General features: G+C 41.6%; 1 protein-coding gene across 3 annotated transcripts in view; it reads left to right on the top strand.

Moving 5' to 3' along the window:
* Positions 1–21,673, top strand: part of CNTLN (centlein) — a 578,743-nt gene that overhangs the window by 487,147 nt on the left and 69,923 nt on the right. For all 3 annotated transcript variants that reach the window (XM_077249936.1, XM_077249945.1, XM_077249954.1), the window contains 3 exons: positions 2,985–3,111; positions 4,324–4,461; positions 10,693–10,878. In XM_077249936.1, coding sequence (XP_077106051.1) covers positions 2,985–3,111; positions 4,324–4,461; positions 10,693–10,878 — 451 coding nt within the window. The remainder of the gene's footprint in view (positions 1–2,984; positions 3,112–4,323; positions 4,462–10,692; positions 10,879–21,673) is intronic.

The following is a 21,673-nucleotide window of genomic DNA, read 5'->3' as shown; positions in this document are numbered from 1 at the left end:
TGTTTGGTTTTTTTTACTTTTACGATGGTAACCAGGGTAAACATTGGGTTACTAAGCGCGGCCCTGCACTTAGTAACCCGATGTTTACCCTGGTTACAAGCGAACGCATCGTTGGATCGGTGTCACACACACCGATCCAACGATGACAGCGGGAGATCCAGCGACGAAAGAAAGTTCCAAACGATCTGCTACGACGTACGATTCTCAGCAGGGTCCCTGATCGCTGCTGCGTGTCAGACACAGCGATATCGTATGGATATCGCTGGAACGTCACGGATCGTACCGTTGTAGCGACAAAAGTGCCACTGTGTGACAGTACCCTAACAAATGTCCTCCTGTAGTATTCTTTAAATGTTGTGCTTGTTTCTTATTAATCTATTTGTAATCTTGCCCGAAGAAGGTGCCACTGTGCTCTGAAAGCTTGCAAACATATTATTTTCTGGTTAGCCAATAAAGGTATCACTCCTAGAATACTTCTGTCATCATTGGGCAGAAAAGTATTCACATCGATTTTTCTGGCTAACACGGTACCACAATACAATTTGTTATTGTACATCTTTGTTTTTTGTGTAACTTGGACAACCCCTTTTCAATTACTTCCCAGTGTAAAATAAAAACAGTCTGATCACCTTGGGTTCCGGCGCTATGCCGGCAATGTCAGCATCGGGGCTCATGTGGCGCTATGTCACTTGAGCCCTTCACTCTCACTTCTTTCAGGAGGAAGTGATCGAGCAGCTCAATTCTGCCTTGTTACTATTTTCAGCTTCATCCAAAGGAAGTGAGAATGAAAGGACCCATTTGCAGCAGCTGATTGGCTTTAGAATTTATGTAATTCAAGCCCCGACATCATTGGATCAGTGCCCACAACGGAAGTGATTGCAGGGTGTTTTTATTTTACATGGGGGAAGATGTTTAGTAATTGTGAAGTGATTGTCTGAGTTGTGGACAACCTCTTTAATTCTTTGTGAGCATTTGCCTGAGCACTATATTCCATATAATTGATTGCAATTAGTGATGAGCGAGTGTACTCGTTGCTCGGGTTTTCCCGAGCATGCTCGGGGGTCCTCCGAGTATTTATGACTGCTCGGAGATTTAGTTTTCATCGCGGCAGCTGAATGATTTACAGCTATAAGCCTGCTTGATTACATGTGGGGATTCCCTAGCAACCAATCAACCCCCACGTGTACTCAGCCTGGCTAGTAGCTGTAAATCATTCAGCTGCCGCGATGAAAGCTAAATCTCTGAGCAGTCATAAATACTCGGAGGTCACCTGAGCAACGAGTACACTCGCTCATCACTAATTGCAATCTCTTTAAAGTAACACTCAAAATTTGTAATTGGGTTTTTAAAATCTGCTGAGCTTTTATTCTATGGTAATATTTTTCATTCGAATGTAGTCTTAAATACCTTAGAAACTTGCATTCGTTCCGGAATTTAGCAAGGTAATGGCATGATCTACATGAGGTAGATCCAGGACTATATTTGATTGATCACATGTATCATATACTATTCTTATTACACGAGGTTATGTAAAGTGCTTAGGGCTGTATTATGAACTGAAGACAACACTGCCCAGAAGAAATACTTCCGAGGTTCCAATAAATTGTGCTTTCAAAGGTATAAGCAGCAATTCCCTATGATGCAGACCTATCTACCTCGGTCAGCACAAATGCTTCTATAATTATAAGTGGATACTACATACTCCACAAGATAACTAACCCAGTTACTGAATAATCAAATTATTCTACCTTCCACGTGGTGCATACTCAACACGCTTTCCATCTACCTCCATCTGGGGCTGTTATTTTTGCTGTGTATTTTTGTGTGGTTAATTGTGTTATATATTTCTTTCCTACATGTGAGCTGTGTTGTATCTTAAAACCGACCGTGACTGAAAAGTTAAGTCCCAGCAACGTTAGGCTGTAGGTCCAGTAACACACTATCCCGTGCTGCACATTAAAAGAAAGACTTCCCTATGACTTTCCAATGTGGTGCCTGTTTGTTGGGCTCTCCATGCATGTGTTGTGTGACTGTCACATAGCCACGACACATGCAGCTGCGGAGCCCAACATCTGATTATCGGTAGCGCTCCAGGTGTCCAGGTTCCCGAGGCAGCTATTCGGTAAGAGCTATAGCTATTCAGATAAGTTCTTATCCCAAGCTATTCCATCAACACTAGTCAGGAGGGTATCCGTGCTGGTGAGCCAGACTCGATTGTGTTACAGGCAATGCACTCCAATAGTAGGAAGGGGCACAGCAACTGCGGAGTTCTCAGCTTGTTCACATGTGACCAATTTTGTCTCAGGCAAACACACTGAGCCAGGCTGCAGCTGTGACCTTCTCTGTGGGCTTTTTCCCCTCTATGACATGGCCATGTTTTGATTGGCCAGCATCATAGAGGTAAAAAAAACAAACGCCCACAGGTAAATTCTGTGGTGTATACCTAGCTGGCTAACAGGGAAACTTTGCATCTTAATTTCAGGGGAGCAGCAAAGAACAAATGAAAAACTGTTTCATAATCTGTGGACACACAGCAAATGGAGGAGGTACTCCACTTGAAAGGATTTTCCAGTACTTTTTTTAATTTAAAGTGTAGATTGGAAAATTTTTAATATTTTTACATTTAGTAATGGCTTGTGGATGATTACAAAATCAGGAAACTTAGGGACTTTTTAACAGACTACATGATCCAATAAGTGGAATTTGTTAATGCAATGCTGCAGGTAAAATGTCAAATTCTATTACAAAATTGGTAATTCTTCTACATTAAAGTGTGTATTTCCTGGTAAGTAAGGCTCATGTGAATGGAAGCCTGCTGGTAATGTCACCTACTGTTTCACTACAGTATAGTCTTAGCCATTCATATCGTAGAATGTACCCAGTTTTGATGTCTTAAATGTGTAAAACAACTTTCCGCATCTGCTTCTTTGGGGGAAAGTATAAATCTGAATTGTATAGTAGTAATGTGGGCCTTCACTCTCTAGGGTGGCTCGGATGGAAAGGGATGTCAACATGAAAAGGCATTTGATAGAGGATCTGAAAACACGGCTGAAAACCTACCAGGAAAACGAAAGACCGAGCAAAGAAATGTTGGAAAGTCTTGAAAGGAAGGTAATTCACTCTGTATATTTATTCCCTGAGCCTATTATTCACAAAATCACCTTGGAATGTGGTGCAGCACATCGCATCTGCAGCATAATAATACCTTGGAGACCGACTAACGTGTTCCCACGACAGCCATTAACTTGATAGAAAAATAACATGTAATAAGGATCACAAAGCGACGTTGCTTTTAGCACAGTCTGCTCAGAAACGGAAGGGTGAAGTGTTTGTTGTGGCACCTAGATCCGCTGCGCGGAGTTTACCGACACTTGGCAACAAACACTAATGGATATAAACTTGACTCTAAATTTCATGTTCAGCCCCTTTATCTCACTAAACGGTTAACTCGCCTCACACGATAGCAGGCAGCTGCAGGGGCTTAGCAGAGCTGAATGCATTGTTTTAACCCTTTCCGCTGTCCGCTGAGTCAGGCTCGGCGTAATTCAGGTTTATTTTATACCCATATTGTGATTGCAAATCCGAGCCTAGCGACACATGCGATGGCCCTAATTATCAGCCTCATAGATCTCATCATGCTGTTAGACCAGGGTTTGGGACAATAATGCGAGTGCAAATGTGCTCCTGTAAAACTGGCCCTAAGATAACGTCCTTGGTATACCTTCAGTCTTATGGGAAAGCATCATGTACGCCCGGTGAAATAAAAACAAATTTACCGCACACCAATAAACTCCCCTTTTACCGGTTAATTGCTATAATAAATGTTGTCCAACGTACTGTATAACCCTTGGGTGACATTTGATCATCCGAAGCTTGTATGTTCCCCTTTGCTCTGGGCCTGTGATCCGATTTATATTTTTATTATTAACATTTGGTCCTTAACTTGTTGTTGAACATTAATAAAACATTAGGATCCTATAATTTGCCAAGGGAGCAGGCCTAAGGTGATTTATGAGTGATGTCAGAAGCCTCTGCCCAGTCTGCACATTTATAATATAGCACCTGTAATTAGAGTACAGATCTTTGTAAATGGAAGTACATAAAGGAATGATTAAAATATTTCCAGCAATGCATTGAATTCTTCTAGTAATTGCTCGTACGGTGACACTATTGTGCTCCACATGTGGTGAAGTGTGAGCCATCTCTGCAGTGCTGTCCTACAGGTCTTTTACTTGTTTATCATGGTTTCGATCAGCTTCACCACGCTTTGTCATCCTCTTCTCCCCCAGTCCTGCCTACTCCTGCCTTATCATTACTTTACAGGTAAAGACAATGACAGAGGAGTGTTCGCACAAGAAGACGTCAATGGACTCACTAAAGCAGAGGCTCAATGTCATCAGCAAGGAAAAGATACAATATGAGCAAATGTGCTACAAAATGAAGGATGACCTAGAGAAAAAGGTATGTAGCGAGCTTCCATCCTCATATATGTAGTTAGTGGCACAGCATCAAATTTCTTTTTTTGTTTCTCCAAAGACATTGACATATCACTGGGGATCAGAGTACTTGCTTTTCAGAGGCAGCCATGTAATGGGCTAATTGTGCCGAGTCCAAAATCGCCAGCACTTTGCTAGAGCCGCTGATGCTTTGTACTACCAAATGGCAGGTGTCAGAGGTGAGCTGCCACCAATTGGACATTCTTGGCATATCCAAACCATATTCTGTCATGGCATTTAGGGAAGCAACACCTTTACGCGAATATTTAATGTTGCTAAATGTTATAAATCTGTACAGAAATAAGGGGAATTACATATATAGCACATTTTTTGCCCCTTACAATGAGAATGAGCTCTGTTACCTACATACCATCTGTGGATTATGGCAGGCAGATTCTGCACATGGAGCAATGGGCACATGTTTGCTGATTTAGAGCAAATTTGTTGCTTTTTTTTTTAAAAAAAATTTGCCTTCTGAAAATGATTGAATTAATAGAATACAGAGTAAATTGATGAAGCATTAGGCTTACTAAGGGTTAATAAGGTAGGTGTAGATATCTAGCCTAGAGTAGAAATGTCAGACTTGAGGTATAAAATGTGGGGATGGAGCTACCTACATCACCCCTACTAATGATAAGAATGACATGTGAACAAGACCGTAAGTCTTATTGCTGCCATGATCACCCCATCCTTTAATACAGCACAGTCTTTACCTGGGTTCCTTATGTGCCACATTCCTACATCATAACCTACCAGCCAGATTATGCAGATTTATATATACAATCTATACTTCTGATCTAGACACCAGCTGCTTTGGGGATGGCTGGATACACACCGTGTACAGCGTTAGAACAGCATAGTTCCATTACCGGTGTAATAGCTGTTTCCAGGGTACTACAACTCAGATTCTATTCACTTCAATATGATCTATGATCGTGAGAGAGCGTGGTGTCGAACACCCACTGATCTGTTGTTTGATGACCTATCCTAAGGATCAGTATTGTAAGGCTAGAAAATCCCTCTACGCTAATGTAGCTGTTGCTGTTTGAAAGAAAAGTAAGTCTCCCTTTTGGTAAGGGACGAAAGTGAATTAAGAGTTGTATTTTGAGAAGATTTTTACACAATCGGAATAGTTTTATCAAAAATTTAGTGAACATGTATCCCTTTAAAAATATATTTTATTTCAAAAAAATGTTTAAAATACACCACCCAGTGTTTAAGGCAGAATACACTGCCTAGATAAAAAGGACCAAGGTCTAGCACATACCCTACACTAGTCCTTCCTGACCCCTACCTAGCTGTGGAGGTTGGCACCCTGTCAACGATTTTTTGGCGCCCCCACTCAACGTAGGCTCACCCTCTCTGCCCTAGCTCACCCTGTAATGCAGGTGGGAAAACAATAACATAAGAACAGAGATGAAGAAAGAAAAAAAATGGTCAAATCAATAAAAAAACCAAATATAACAAACTTAGCAAAAATTGGGGGAGGGGGGGTTGGAAGGCAATTTAGTGGGCAAAAGATACCATTTCCATACAGGGAATAATATAGCCATCTAATTGTTAGCAGATGCTATTGTGTAATGGGTATGCCACCGGATATGCCACATCAATATTATATTTAGGCAATGAACACCTTTTTTAGACTAGCACCCATACTGTAGATTAAATATTTCAAAAAATGTTGTCAACCATATGTTTTATATAATGTGATAAGTAATATATCTAATTGACAGTCAACCACATTAGACAATGTTTAGTACCTGCACACTAATCAATCAGATTATATCCGAGCAATAGGTACACACATAAAAATACACATAATTTGACTACAAGATATGTCAATAGTATCCACAGCTTTGCATGGTGCTTTAACGCAATACTCTGTGTCTACCCAACACTATTGCATGATACTTATCGCAATGTGCTGCGCCTCAAAGCTGTGGATACTATTGACATATCTTGTAGTCAAATTATGTGTATTTTTATGTGTGTACCTATTGCTCGGATATAATCTGATTGATTAGTGTGCAGGTACTAAACATTGTCTAATGTGGTTGACTGTCAATTAGATATATTACTTATCACATTATATAAAACATATGGTTGACAACATTTTTTGAAATATTTAATCTACAGTATGGGTGCTAGTCTAAAAAAGGTGTTCATTGCCTAAATATAATATTGATGTGGCATATCCGGTGGCATACCCATTACACAATAGCATCTGCTAACAATTAGATGGCTATATTATTCCCTGTATGGAAATGATATCTTTTGCCCACTAAATTGCCTTCCAACCCCCCCTCCCCCAATTTTTGCTAAGTTTGTTATATTTGGTTTTTTTATTGATTTGACCATTTTTTTTCTTTCTTCATCTCTGTTCTTATGTTATTGTTTTCCCACCTGCATTACAGGGTGAGCTAGGGCAGAGAGGGTGAGCCTACGTTGAGTGGGGGCGCCAAAAAATCGTTGACAGGGTGCCAACCTCCACAGTTAGGTAGGGGTCAGGAAGGACTAGTGTAGGGTATGTGCTAGACCTTAGTCCTTTTTATCTAGGCAGTGTATTCTGCCTTAAACACTGGGTGGTGTATTTTAAACATTTTTTTGAAATAAAATATATTTTTAAAGGGATACATGTTCACTGAATTAAGAGTTGCCCAGATCCAGGCCAATACTATTGGAGATGTTACCACAAGTAATGTACCCTGCTAAAAAAAAAAAAGAAGGAAACACTTAACTCATACATCAAAACAAAAGATTCAAGCTGAATATCTTTACAGATATACACTACCGTTCAAAAGTTTAGGGTCACCCAGACAATTTTGTGTTTTCCATGAAAACTCGTACTTTTATTAATCAAATGAGTTGCCAAATGAATTGAAAATCTAGTCCAGACGTTGACAAGGTTCGAAAAAAAGATTTTTATTTGAAATAATTTTTTCCTTCAAACTTTGCTTTTGTCAAAGAATGCTCCCTTTGCAGCAATTACAGCATTGCAGACCTTTGGCATTCTAGCAGTTAATTTGCTGAAGTAATCTGGAGAAATTTCACCCCATGCTTCCAGAAGCCCCTTCCACAAGTTGGTTTGGCTTGATGGGCACTTTTTGCTTACTGTACGGTCAAGCTGTTCCCACAACAGCTCAATGGGGTTGAGATCTGGTGACTGCGCTGGCCACTCCATTACAGATAGAATACCAGCTGCCTGCTTCTTCCCTAAGTAGTTCTTGCATAATTTGGAGGTGTGCTTTTCGTAATTGTCCTGTTGTAGGATAAAATTGGCTCCAATCAAGCGCTGTCCACAGGGTATGGCATGGCATTGCAAAATGGAGTGATAGCCTTCCTTATTCAAAATCCCTTTTACCTTGTACAAATCTCCCACTTTACCAGCACCAAAGCAACCCCAGACCATCACATTACCTTCACCATGCTTAACATGGCGTCTGGCACTCTTCCAGCATCTTTTCAGTTGTTCTGCGTCTCACAAATGTTCTTCTGTGTGATCCAAACACCTCAAACTTGGATTTGTCTGTCCATAACACTTTTTTCCAATCTTCCTTTGTCCAGTGACTGTGTTCTTCTGCTCATATTAATCTTTTCCTTTTTTTATTAGCCAGTCTCAGATATGGCTTTTTCTTTGCCACTCTGCACTGAAGGCCAGCATCCCGGAGTCGCCTCTTCACTGTAGACGTTGACACTGGCGTTTTGTGTGTACTATTTAATGAAGCTGCCAGTTGAGGACCTGTGAGGCGTCGATTTCTCAAACTACAGACTCTAAAGTACTTGTCTTGTTGCTCAGTTGTGCAGTGGGGCCTCCACTTCTCTTTCTACTCTGGTTAGAGCCTGTTTGTGCTCTCCTCTGAAGGGAATAATATACACCTTTGTAGGAAATCTTCAGTTTCTTGGTAATTTCTCACATGGAATAGCCTTCATTTCTAAGAACAAGAATAGACTGTCAATTTTCACATGAAAGTTTTTTTTCTGGCCATTTTGAGATTTTAATGGAACCAACAAATATAATGCTCCAGACTCTCAACTAGCTCAAAGGAAGGTCAGGTTTATAGGTTCTCTAATCAGCCAAACTGTTTTCAGCTGTGCTAACATACTTGCACAAGGGTTTTCAAGGGTATTCTAACCATCCATTAGCCTTCTTACACAGTTAACAAACACAAAGTACCATAAGAACATTGGAGTGATGGTTGTTGGAAATGGGCCTCTATACACCTATGAAGATATTGCATTACAAAGTAGACATTTGCAGCTAGAATAGTCATTTACCACATTAACAATGTATAGAGTGTATTTCTTAGTCATTTCATATTCGCTTCATTGGAAAAAACTGCTTTTCTTTCAAAAATAAGGAAATTTCTAAGTGAACCTAAACTTTTGAACAGTAGTGTACATATAATTAGTTGAGAGCAAGATAATTTATCGGTTAATGGGAACCATCTGGTGGATGGACTCCAAATTACCCTGAAATGCAAATTTAAAATTTTTAATCACAAGTGAATTTAATTTGCGAGAATTTCATCATGACAAATCATAAAGTAACACAGTGTGTAAGGCCCCCACGTGCCTGAATGCTCAACAGTGTCTGAGAATGGTATCTTGGAATCTTGGGATCTCCTCCAAGACCTAGATCAGAGCATTAGTCAGATCCTGGACAGCCTGTCTTGCGAACTAGCAGTGTCGAATGCAATTATACATACTATCCTAGAAGTTCTCAACTAGATTCTGGTCTAGGGAATTTGATGGTTAATTAATGGCAACCATATCTTGGTCAGCCAGGAGCTGCCTACACACTCTGGCCACATAAGACTGAGTTTTGTTCTGAACAACAAGGAACTGAGGGCCAAATGCACCAGAGTATGGTCTGACCATGGCTCTGGAGATTTTATCAGCTAGGGTTCTGCTATCTGTTTCATGCTGTTGAGATAGTGCTGGGAGATACTGCAAACCATCTTGCTTATGACTCTTATGAATGTGCCATCATGGTGGAGTGGGACTACCTGTTCAATATAAGTGGGCTGCTCATACCGCCTCATGGTACTAGTAATGACAAGAACACTAACAAAACACAAAGCTAGAGAAGAATTTGTACAAAAGGATATGTAGATGATAATTGTCTGTGTTCATCACCTGATAAGCTATTTCTCTTTTGGGGGGATTGTCTTGTTGATGCCTCTCTATTTTGCCTGTTATCACTCTAATTTGCTCCAAATCAGGTCACAATGATTCACGACCACTTATGCTACCTAGCTGGACAAATTGTATCCCTGAATTGTAGTTAACTTGAGGTGGTTCTGTGATGTCCAAGTTTCCTCTTTCCCAATTTGTTACCATCTTCTCAGTTAGCCATTAAAAGGTATCAACCACTGAGGACTCTCAGTTCTAAATATTTATCTACTGGCTAACACTGTACGAAGATATTTATTTTCTGTATCAAGTTTCCTCTTTAATTTTTAGTTTTTAGTTTTCCTTCTAATCAAAACATCTTATAGTATGGTAATACTTATTATTGAGCCTCATTCAGACATCCAACATGGTTCATATATGGACTGGGTTGCACATACTTGCCATGTGTTCCTAACCCGAACTTGAAAGCCTCATATTCTTTTGACTCCTATCAAATTCGGGTCAGGGGACCCACGGCCATTCTGTGCATCATGGTCCATACATCTACTGTGTTTGAAGGAGGTCTGAATGAGGCTTTAGAAACAGATTATTTTAATTAGTTATCTCATTATCATCCTAAGAAAACTGGTCATAGATCAACTCCTTCCTTGTCTGCACAATAACCTTTACACAGGTCTCAGCATGCTTAGAAAAACTCCCCATAGAACTCAATGAACTTCTCCAGTCTACCTTTCCTATGGTTCATGTGACTTCTGTAAAGCATATTTCTGAGTGTTGTTAACAGAAGCTCCGGCAGGATGACCACCCCCACTATAATCTACAAAACATAAAGAATCTATTATCATAAAATGAAAACCAGATTAGAAAAAGAGTGAATTTTACTCTCTGGTTTAATTGAAACAATAAATCTAGAATTATCACTGGCTCATTTTGAATACAAGTTGGAGCTCTGTATAAGAAAAATGTGCATAAAAATGAAATGAGGTTAAAAGGTAGATATTCTCTTTAACACCAACATTTTGTGCTCATTTTGTATTATTAACATAAGGTTGTTGTTCCACAGAGCAGAAAAGTCAGTGACTTGGAAAGTAAAGTGACTGAAGCCGAACGTACAATGTCTGAGCTGGAAAAGGCGGCTACACAACAAATGCGCAACTTAGCAATGAAGAGCGAGCAAGCCTTAGAGGGGCTACAGAGTAAACTCCTGCATGGCAATCAGAGGATTGAAGAGTTTGTCACATTTGTAATGGTATGTTGTTTCTTTGCTTCCAGTGCTTCACTTATACTGCGGTTTCTGTGTTCCCCCATAGTTATTCTGATATTGGTTTTGCTTTTGTAAGTAAAAGAATGGAAATAAAGATCTGCATAAAAAATGAACTATATATCAGAGACGGGTCTCCTTGCCCTGATAAATTTACTTTGCATTTTTCATTTGCTGGTTCCATTCTTTCCAAGAATCCATTAGTGTATGGTACGTGAAAAGAAACCCGACAGTAGAATAGAAAGTGGCAATATTATTTTTTCCTTATTATATGTAGAAATATTGTGCCGCTATATTGTGCCTGAAAGAAACAGCCCATGGGACCTATTAATATGGTGATGACAACCCCAAAGATCATGTCATCCGGGTCTCTCCATGTCATCCTGGTCTCTCCATGTCATCCAATACAAAAGTGGTCTCCTTCTTGTACAGTGCTGCTATCAATCTATATATACAGATAAAACTGGTCCTGTAGCTTCAAGGGCCGTATTTTCAGTCTCTCTGCCGTCTGTAAAAAAAAAAAAAAATTGACAACAATACGATTCAACTCGGCATTTTTTTTTTACGGACTGATTTTAGGTGTGTACAAATCGCAGCATACCCTAGTTTCTTTCAGAAATCAGAGGAGACTCGTCAGTTCAAGTCTATGGGTGCGCAGAAAAAAATGGATCGTCTATGTAGCATCTGTTTTTTTTTTGTTGTTTTTTAACAGATACATTGCAATTCTCCACAGAGGAAACTGAATTTTGTCTTGTAAATGTAAAAAAAAAAACCTGATGCCATACGGATTGCATACTGACCAGCATACAGATAAAGAAAATGTTTGTTTTTTTCCTGGGTGAAAATGCAATTTTCTTATAAGCTCATGTGAACAGACCCTAATAGCAGTACTGTAATGTAGAGAGCCGATCAGTCAGGTAGGGCACCGAGATGTCGTCTATCTCTCTGATTGTGTCTCAGCCTGTGGAGTGAGTAGGTACTTTGGATTAGTGGATAATGTGTTCTTCTGTCAGAGGTTATAAGGTGCTGTAGTGAGGACAGTAGAGGATGTGCCAACATTGTGGAGGGGAATATATGCTGATAACAAGCTGCCCGTGGTGTGTTAACAAACAGGTAATCCCGGTATGTGTTGCGGCTGTCAAACAGCCACGGGACGTGCAGCTGCCAGGACTTGAACATAGTATTCGAGCACACCGAAGACACTCTGTTGGCACGCAAGCGAGCTCAAATAACACATTATCCAAGCATGCTCGCTCAACACGATTAATGACCATCTTAACCGAAGGATAAGAGACTAGGAAACAAATATTGATTGAAAGATGCGTGTCAATAAGTTGTATACGCCACAATCATATATTGTGCAGGTCATGCAACATGGCGGTAAAATCACATTTGTTGCATAGTTCCAGGAAAACCTTGTCAATTTAATCCGGTCTATGGTTTCTTGCAATGTTGATTGCTCGTAATGAATGATCTCGCCAGCATTACTGTGTGTGGGAGGCTCTATGTGGGAATGATTGACTGGTACACTCCCTGGTTCTATCTACTCCTAGTCTGCCCACTCTTTAGTTAGGTGATGCCTAGGTCCTTCATCTTTATTACTGGCAATGTTTTATTTGGATAGATCGCTGACATATTGCAACAAGGTTAATCGAGAGAGGTAGACAGGATTATTAGGATAGAAAATATTAGATGCATAAATGCAAACGTGGTATGTGCCCTTCAGCGTTTAATGCTAGCAGAAGAAATATTGCACTTTGGGAAATTCGACTCTGTGACTTACGCTCTCTAACTTTTTTGGTTGTTGGCCTTAATGGGGGGAGGTTATTTGCAAATAGATCTGTGGGCCACAATGGAATTTAGATATCTGCGATCGGTCCACCGTGCTTTCATGAATTTTAGACACTTTCTCTGTAATAAAAAGAACATTTGTGTAATTTATAGGAGATAAGGGGATGTCTCCTTCTGTCATATAAAATATTTTATCTTGCTTTGTTAGACATGACAGAGCCACTCATCTATGCTATATTATCGCCAGCATTATTCAACATGACATCTCTTGGGCCCCGGAGACGGCTCACATTTTACTTTATCAGTAAGCTGTGACTATCCACCTCGGCGCCCTGAAACAAGCAAACTCTTGAGTGCTCAGCTTTGAATTATACTCTGAAGACTCTGTTTGCATTTTACATGAATCTGGTTCATTGATATTATTGGCTGCGACGCACAAACGCGCTTACATGGCTTTGATACAGCTCTACCGTTGTTTGGTTAATACCATGTCAATCCAACAAGAACCTTTACAAAATGCGACCTTTTATTTCTTTTTTTACTACATGAAACACTCTTAAGTGTAATAGATATTTTACTTTTTCACCTTTTTGCTTTGTATAACGTTTAAACTGACTATAATAATATAGGGTCTATTAAAAATGATCTATCCTATATGTGATAGTAGCAACACATGCACATAAATATGTGCTTGTAATGTGGGCTGTTTATATGCTTATATAGTTCAGATTCACCCCCGAAATTCTGAAAAAAGTAAAGTGACTAATTTTATACAGGGTCTCAAAGGTTAGCACTGGGGTCTAGCGTTCTAGAGAATCATGGAGGATGCATTGTCTCCTTAATAAAATAAATCTTTATTTTTATATAGCGCTAACATATTCCGCAGCGCTTTACAGTTTGCACACATTATCATCGCTGTCCCCGATGGGGCTCACAATCTAAATTCCCTATCAGTATGTCTCCTTGTGTTTATATAGGTTTTACTGGGACTGCTTTGTTAAATTTTATAAAATCACTGAATTATCAACAGGAGATTATAGCAATGCAAAACCATTTTTTTTTTATGTAAAACTGTTTTTATGTGGTACTCTTTTTGGAGAGAGTGGAACAGTCTCTTCCAAGGGCAATTGATCTTATTAATTGTTTTGGGGCACTATCTGGCCTTAAAATTAACTAGAGTAAGTCTGTGATTATGCCATTAATAGATAACATAACATAACTGTACCCGTGTTATGTGGTTTAAAGGTGGTACAAAAATTTAAATATTTGGGAATCGTGATTAATCAAAATCCAATTAGTGATTTTAGGGATAATATATATACCCTCTGGAGGATCTGATGAAAATTAAGTTTGGGATATGGTCCCGACTACCCTTATCTGTTGCAGGAAGAATTGGATTAATTAAAATGATAATTCTTCCTAAATGCTTATATATGCTGGAACACACATCATTAAAGATCCCTAAAAGTTTCTTCAGGAAAATACATAGCATGATGGCAGCGTTTATATGGGGATCGTCAAGACCTAAATTAAGTATGGGATCCCTACAGAGGCCTAAAAACCAAGGTGGATATGCGGTCCCTGACTTATACTTGTATTATCTGGCTGGTCCGCTGTGCTACTTTGGGCGACCAAAAAAAGTAATTCTGGAAAATACAGATCTCCTGTATATAGCAGAAATGCTTACTTGCTAATGAGCGCCGACCACCGGGCAGCGCTCATAGCAATCTGGCTATGACAACCATAGAAGCCTGCTGGAGACCTCTGGTTGTCATTCCAACCCATCAGTGACCAGCGATCACGTGACGGGTCACTGATGGATGGGATTTCCGGCATTCTTCCCGGAAGCACAAGTTAAATGCCGCTGTCAGAGATTGACAGCGGCATTTAACTAGTTAACAGAAGCGGGTGGATTGCAATTCCATCTGCGGCTGTTGTGGGCACATGTCAGCTGTATATATTCGCGTCGGAGCCCGCACCAAATAGGGGGAGTCCGACATTGGTGTACTATTATGCCCGATGTCGGAAAGAGGTTAATAGCATAGAAAGTTTGAAAATTGCCAAATTTTACAAATTTTCACCAAATTTCCGATATTTTCACAAATAAATGGTCGTATCGAACTTATATATCACGAGAAAACAATCTCAGAATCAGTGGGGATATGTTGAAGCATTCCAGAGTTATAACCTCATAAAGTCCGCCAAACCGATAGACTGCAGGCTAGGGAGGCGCTGTTCGTACTATGCCTATCCTGCCTGCAGTGTGGATTATCAGCCCGGTGAGGAGCCGATGGGTTTGTCCCATAACACTGAATGGGGTACTGGTATCGGGACTCTTGAACTCGGAGAGTTTGGTGACCCTGATAAGGGCAACGCTCCGTCACCAGCTGGTCCCTGGAAAAACAGTGGGCGCTCGTTGTATTTACAGGGATGCCAAGGATTACCCCTTTGCCAGAGTAACTATAAAAACTAACTGGGACTGAATCGCATGAGGTTGGGTTGGTTAAGGACTTGCTACACCCCGTACTAATAGGGAAGAACTTTAGCCTGTTTTGGGAGTTATGGGGGAAGGTGGGGATACCAAGTGTCTCAGGCAGGAACCAGCTCAAGCCTGATGAAACCCCATCACAGTCGAAGGTGGATGAGTTCCCCTTGTGTGTCCTAACTGGTGATGAGGATGAGTCGGAAACCAGTGAAGCTGAGATTCCTGAACTTTGGGTTTCTGGTGGAATTTTTGGGACTGCTCAAATGCGGGATCTTATCCTAAAGGGGGCATTGGAAAATGTGACTGTGATAAATGGAGTTGCCCAAGAGCCGGGGGCTGACATCAGGTTTCCACATTGTGCTTTAAATGGAGAGCTGCTATATCAGGTCACTAAGCTGAGAGAGGAAGTGGTGGAGCACCGGGTCCCCATAGGTATAGGGTATTAGACCTGGCCCATTCTCCATGTGTTGGGTGGACATCTGGGAGTAGACAAAACTCATGAACTGGTCCTTATGAGGTTCTACTGGCCTAAGTGTCAGAGAGATTAAATACTGCTGGTCCTGCCTACTTGTCCGCTTACAGCTCCCGTATCCCATTTCTTAAGTCCCCTAGTGCCGCTGCCCATTATAGAGGTCCTATTTGACCGGACTGCCATGGACATTGTAGGGCACCTAGTTAAGTCCACTAGAGGGCACATACATCCTAGTAGTGATGGACTATGCAACATGGTACCCTGAGGCGGTATCCCTTAGAAACTCCTCCGCTAGGAGCATAGCTTGGGAGTTAGTCCATATCTTTTCTTTGACTGGCCTAAAAAAGAAGATCCTGCCAGACCAAGGAACTCCGTTTATGTCCAAAGTGATGAGGGAGTTGTGTAAGGCTCTCCAGGTTACACAACTCCGCACGTCGGAGTGCCAACTACAGACGGACAGCCTGGTGGAGAGATTCAACAAAACTTTGAAGTTCATGCTTAAGAAGGTCGTGGAGAGAGATGGACAAGACTGAGATTGCCTACTTCTGTACATATTGTTTTCTCTCAGGGAAGTTCCCCAGGCCTCTACAGTGTTCTCACCGTTCGAGCTTTCATAAGGATGACACCCTCGGGGACTTCTAGATGTTGCAAAGGAGACCTGGGATGCAGAAGTTGCACCACACCGGAGCACCATCAAGCATGTGGCCCAAATGCAGGACCAGATCGCAAGGGTGATACCTATCGTGAAAGAGCATCTTCTACAGGCACAGGAGGCACAGGTGAGGGTGTATAACCACTCAGCCAGGCTGTGGCAGTTCCAGGCCAGGGACCGCATGCTATTTCTTATTCCCACAGTGGAGAGCAAGTTTCTAGCCAAGTGGTAAGGCCCATATGAGGTGGTGAAAAAACTGGGCAAGATGAATTACAAGGTACACCAGCCAGGTCGAAGAAAGCCGCACCAAATATACCATGTGAACTTGCTCAAGCCATGGCAATAGAGAGAATACCTGGAAACCCCTTGCTTGGGAGCCAGTCCCAAAGCCACAGTGGACAAAGTCACCATTGCAGAGACTCTAATGCCGGCCCAGAGAGAGCCGTGTCAGGAGCTGTTGCAGCAGAACCATGATCTGTTCTCGGAGTTGCCAGGGCATACGCAGGTGGTGGAGCATGACGTTTTGACAGAACCGCACGTAAGGGTGAACCTCAGCCCCTATACAATTCCTGAATCATGTCGGGAGGTAATATCAAATGAGGTGAAGAGAATGTTAGACCTCGGGGTGATTGAGGAGTCGAAAGTTTGATGGTCGAGTCCCATCGTTCTCATGCCGAAGCCCAGCGGCGAGTGACACTTTTGCAATGACTACCGCAGGCTGAATGAGGTCTCCAAATGTGATTCGTATCCGGTGCCCTGCATGGACAAACTAATTGAGAGACTAGGAACCGCGAGGTACATTACAACCCTTGATCTGACGAAGGGCTACTGGCAGATCCCCTTGTCCCAGAGTGCCAAGGAGAAGACAGCCTTCTCGACACCTGATGGGTGTTTCTAATACAACAGAATGCACTTTGGTCTGCAGAGGGCTCCAGCAACCTTTCAGAGGGCTATGGATCGGATCCTGGCGCCTCATACGAAATATGTCGTGGCCTACCTAGATGACATTGTGGTCTTCAGCTCTGACTGGGGTAGTCATCTATCAAAGGTACAGGCGATCCTGGATGCGTTGAGGAATGCGAGGTTCACCGTAAACCCCCAAAATGTGTCATAGGGAAGGAAGAGGCTATGTCATCGGGAGGGGCGACATCAAGCCGCAAATAAATGAGATTGAGGAAATTCAAATGTGGCCACAACCACTTTTCAAGAAGAAAGTGAGGGTGTTTCTTGGAATTGTTGGCTATTACTGGTGGTTTATCCCAAGTTTCGCCATAATTGCTGCACCGTTGTCAGACCTCCTTCAAGGCACAAGATCGTCAATGATTAAATGGTCTTCTAAGACTGAAATGGCTTTCCAGGAGCTGAAGCAGCCTCTGTGTTAACATCCAGTTCTGGTCACTCCAGACTTCAGCAAAGAGTTCTTTGTCCAGACAGATGCATCAGAAGTCGGTTTGGGAGCCGTGCTGTCTCAGAAAGTAGTTGAGAAAGAGCATCCCATCCTGTATCTGAGCCGGAAACTCTATTCATGCGACAGAAACTATGCCATCTTCGAGAAAAAGTGCTTAGCCATAAAGTGGGACGTAGATACCCAGAGATATTACCTGCTAAGCCGTAAGTTTAAGCTAGTGTCAGATCATGCCCATCTGAGATGGTTTAGGGAAAAGAAGTGTAAGAATTCTTGGGTAACTAGGTGGTTCTTAGGCCTCCAAGATTTCAATTTCCACGTCAAGCGTAAGCCAGGGAAGTTGCACATGAACGCAGATGCCTTGTCCCAACTCCCCTGCTTAGCAAGTGAAGGTGCCAAAACACCCTGGCTTTGGGCATAGAGGGGGATATGTGACAAAGTCACTGGTAAAGTGCTGGAGTGTAGAGGGAGATATGTGTCACTACGCTTAATGGTGTCAGTGATATAAAACAGAGTTTTATCCTACATCACACTAAGTGCCGTGAGGGGTTAAGTTAATTTATATAATTGGCTGGCTTTTATGTGGCCATTCATAGAACAAATAGGAGGATGTCCACCTTATCTCCACCCCAGGGTGTGGTCTGGGGCTTAAATAGCTGGGCTCCAGAAGCAGTCTTGGTTCAGCAGGACTGGGGAGAGTATCTGCATTGGTTTGTGTCCTGAGGAGGAAAGACTGAACCTGTGGTGCTGCAGAGCGGGCAGTTCCCCGCAAATGTATGGACTGTGTACTGCATTTTGTTGTTTTTTGCTGTTTTGCCTGAAGGGCCGTGTTTTACTTTCCACTTCTTGTTGGTTTATGCTGCCATATAATAAACCAACTGAAGATTTAAAGAGACTGTGTTCCTGTTTTCTACCTCTGCATACCGCTGAGTGAGTTGAACTGCCATACCACCTTGTAAAATAATAGCAGCTATTTCCCTTCTGGTGCTGTTGCAGATATCTCAGCACATGGTATCCTGGTGCTCATGTGGCACTGTGACTTAAAGGGGTTTAGCCACCAACAAAGTTAGTTTAAAGTTGATTTTATTCAACACATCTTGAAATATTAATAATTTACACAATTGGATATTCTTAAAAAAAAATGTTCCTGTGCTGAGATAATCTTATAAATGTGCCCCCACTTTGTGCTGTGTAATGGCTGTGCCTGACCATGCAGGATCATGTTCTTATCATGCCACAGCTCCTGCCAGGGGAGGAAGCAATAGGGAGTATACAGACAGGACAGCACAGGATCACAGCTGATTCTTTTGCGATCCCATACTTGACGGTCTATATAATTTTTATTATTCTCCTCTACCCAGTAGATGTGGTATGATCAGACCATGTCCCTGTACGGTCAGACACGGCCATTACACAGTACATAGCAGGGTCACATTTATAAGATTATCTCAGCACAGGAACATTTTTTTAAACATATCCAGATGTGAAAATTATTCCAAGATCTATTGATTAAAATTAACTTTGTTCATGGGAAAATCCTTTTAAGCCCTGCTGTCGATCAGCGGCCTCTTGACTCACACATCCTTTGGATGAAACGGTCGCCCAGAAGCAGTTAGAGCTGTTTTCTAATTTTCTCCAAATGTCAGTTTGGTCAGAAGGAGGTGACAATGAAGCAGCTGCTGAATGGCTGCAGGGCTCCTCTGCTAGTGTCAGGAGACCAGGCGCGGATATCACTGGAACAGCACCCACACCAGCGGTAAGTATAGTGATTATTATTTTACATAGGGAGTATATAGTAATTGAGGAGGGGTTGCCTCGTCGGATGTCCCAGCGACTGAGTTTTATTCTTAAAAGACTTTTATTTAGTACAAATTGTGCCCAACTTCTGGCTCACTAACTTAAATATTTTCCATCTAGGGCAGCAATATTATATGTAACTAGACAAAATGATAGACATGGCCAAATATATTTGCATAAAAGGGTGCAGGACACGTGAACAATAAAGGGAAGAAAGATGCAAAAGACAATGGGTAGGATTTCTTAGTCAATGTGGATTTGTAACTTTTTAACCTCAAGTAAAACATTAGGAAAAAAAACAACTTTGTCCAAGCGGTTCTTTTCCTGATCTAGCGGCGTCCGTTCAATGCTTGTTTATAATCTGCAGGCCCTAATGGGAATTTACAGCCAGAACATTACCATCCCTTTATACCGTCCTTTTTGAAAACGCAAAAAAGAACGTGTCACCTTTGTGAGGCCGAGACAACACTTTATTACAGATGATACTCCACCATAGATATTGGTGATAAATTAACTTAATCTCCATCAGGATTCCTCTGCAGCTGGGATTTAGGCAAATTGAATCAGAAGCCTGAACAATGACAGTGAATATCTATTAGACTGTAAACAGAATAACACACTCTGTGGATTTTAATGAATGAAGCCGGTAGCTGAACGCTCTCTGCTCGCCTTTGGCATATGGTTACTGATGCGTGCAGGAACAGGACATAAAATACAGTGAATGTCTTAATGGGTGGAAGCTTCATTATTAAAACTCACAAGTCAAGGTAGTCTGGTGCGTGTGACATACCACTGCTGATTTACCTAAAACATTTGATTTAGAGGAATTGGAGGTTAAAAGTGTATTATTAAGGGTGTAATACTCAGAATATAGATGACCTTCCCTTACATTGAGGACAAGACTTGGCTAGCTCTGTGCGTTTTTCTACTATTACCATTTCTCCTCATGAGTAATGTCTAGACCGTACTACTTTCTCTTAACTTCCTTAACTACATTTATATATCAATAATGCCTTTTTCACAATTTTTATTGGGAACCCGTCACCCGGTTTTCCCAATATGAACTAAAGCCATCACCTTTAATGCCTCTTTTACAGCAGTCTAGCAACCTGTTTATTAATCCCCAACACCTTTTTCATATCCAAAAAAATACCTTTTATAATCTCCCCAATACCGCGCGGACCGGTTCAATGGCCGTATCTGGTCTTGATCTGACGCCTCCTCTATCCTCGCAGTCGCCATCCTCCTTTCTTAATATGGATGTCTAGTTCTGCATTATCCACACAGCTCCCCAATCTCGCGCCCCCACTCACTTCACTTACCTGCTGAGGATAGGGCAAAGTACTGTAATTGCCATGCGCCGGCTTTCCTTCCGGGTCATAGGCACTCTTTGATCTCTCCCAGTGCATGCCTATTACAGCACTTTGTTCTGCCCTCAGGAGGTCTGAGCGAAGTACGCCTGCACAGAAGCGAGATTGGGGGCACTGGCTGGACGACCTAAAATGCCTCAGTCACAGAAATCAAGGCTAGGGGGCGGCAATTGTGGGATAGAGGAGTCGCCAAGCAAGACCAGCAATGCCCATTGGACTGAATCACGTCATATGGGGGGATTATAAAATGTACTTTTTGGGTTATGCAGAAGGTGTTGGGGACTTGTGAACAGGTGGCTAGACTGCTGTAAGAAAGGCATTAAAGGTGGTGGCTTTAATTTGTATTGGGAAAACCTGGTGACAGGTTCCCTTTAAAGGGATTTCCTCCTATGAAAATTTTTTCAGAAGCTTAGCATTCTCAAAATAGCAAATAAAAATACTTAGCTTATTGAATTCCTATAATTCCTCTTCAATTGCTGCCTGGGTGCCCTCTGGTCTGCGTACATGCTTTAATTTTTCAGACTACAATAAACACAGGAATATGAATACTGCAGTGATTACTGTGCAATAGAAATCAAAATTTATATTATTGTTGCTTGGCCAGACTTTGTTATGAAAGGGGTTGTAATCAGCAGAGTCCACATAGGCTGGCAGAGCATTTATCCAGACGCAGTGTATGTGTGGGGGGTGGTGGAATATGTTGGTGACCAAAAGGACCCCCCTCATTGGCCGTGATAGTTTAAAACAGGGCTAGAGTTCTGGATTAATGTCCTGGTGAATAGATAGCACTCTCTCTGTATACAGTGACTTG

Source organism: Ranitomeya variabilis, chromosome 1 (genome assembly GCF_051348905.1).
Source record: "Ranitomeya variabilis isolate aRanVar5 chromosome 1, aRanVar5.hap1, whole genome shotgun sequence".
Taxonomy (NCBI): domain Eukaryota; kingdom Metazoa; phylum Chordata; class Amphibia; order Anura; family Dendrobatidae; genus Ranitomeya; species Ranitomeya variabilis.
This window is presented reverse-complemented; position numbering and strand designations above follow the sequence as displayed.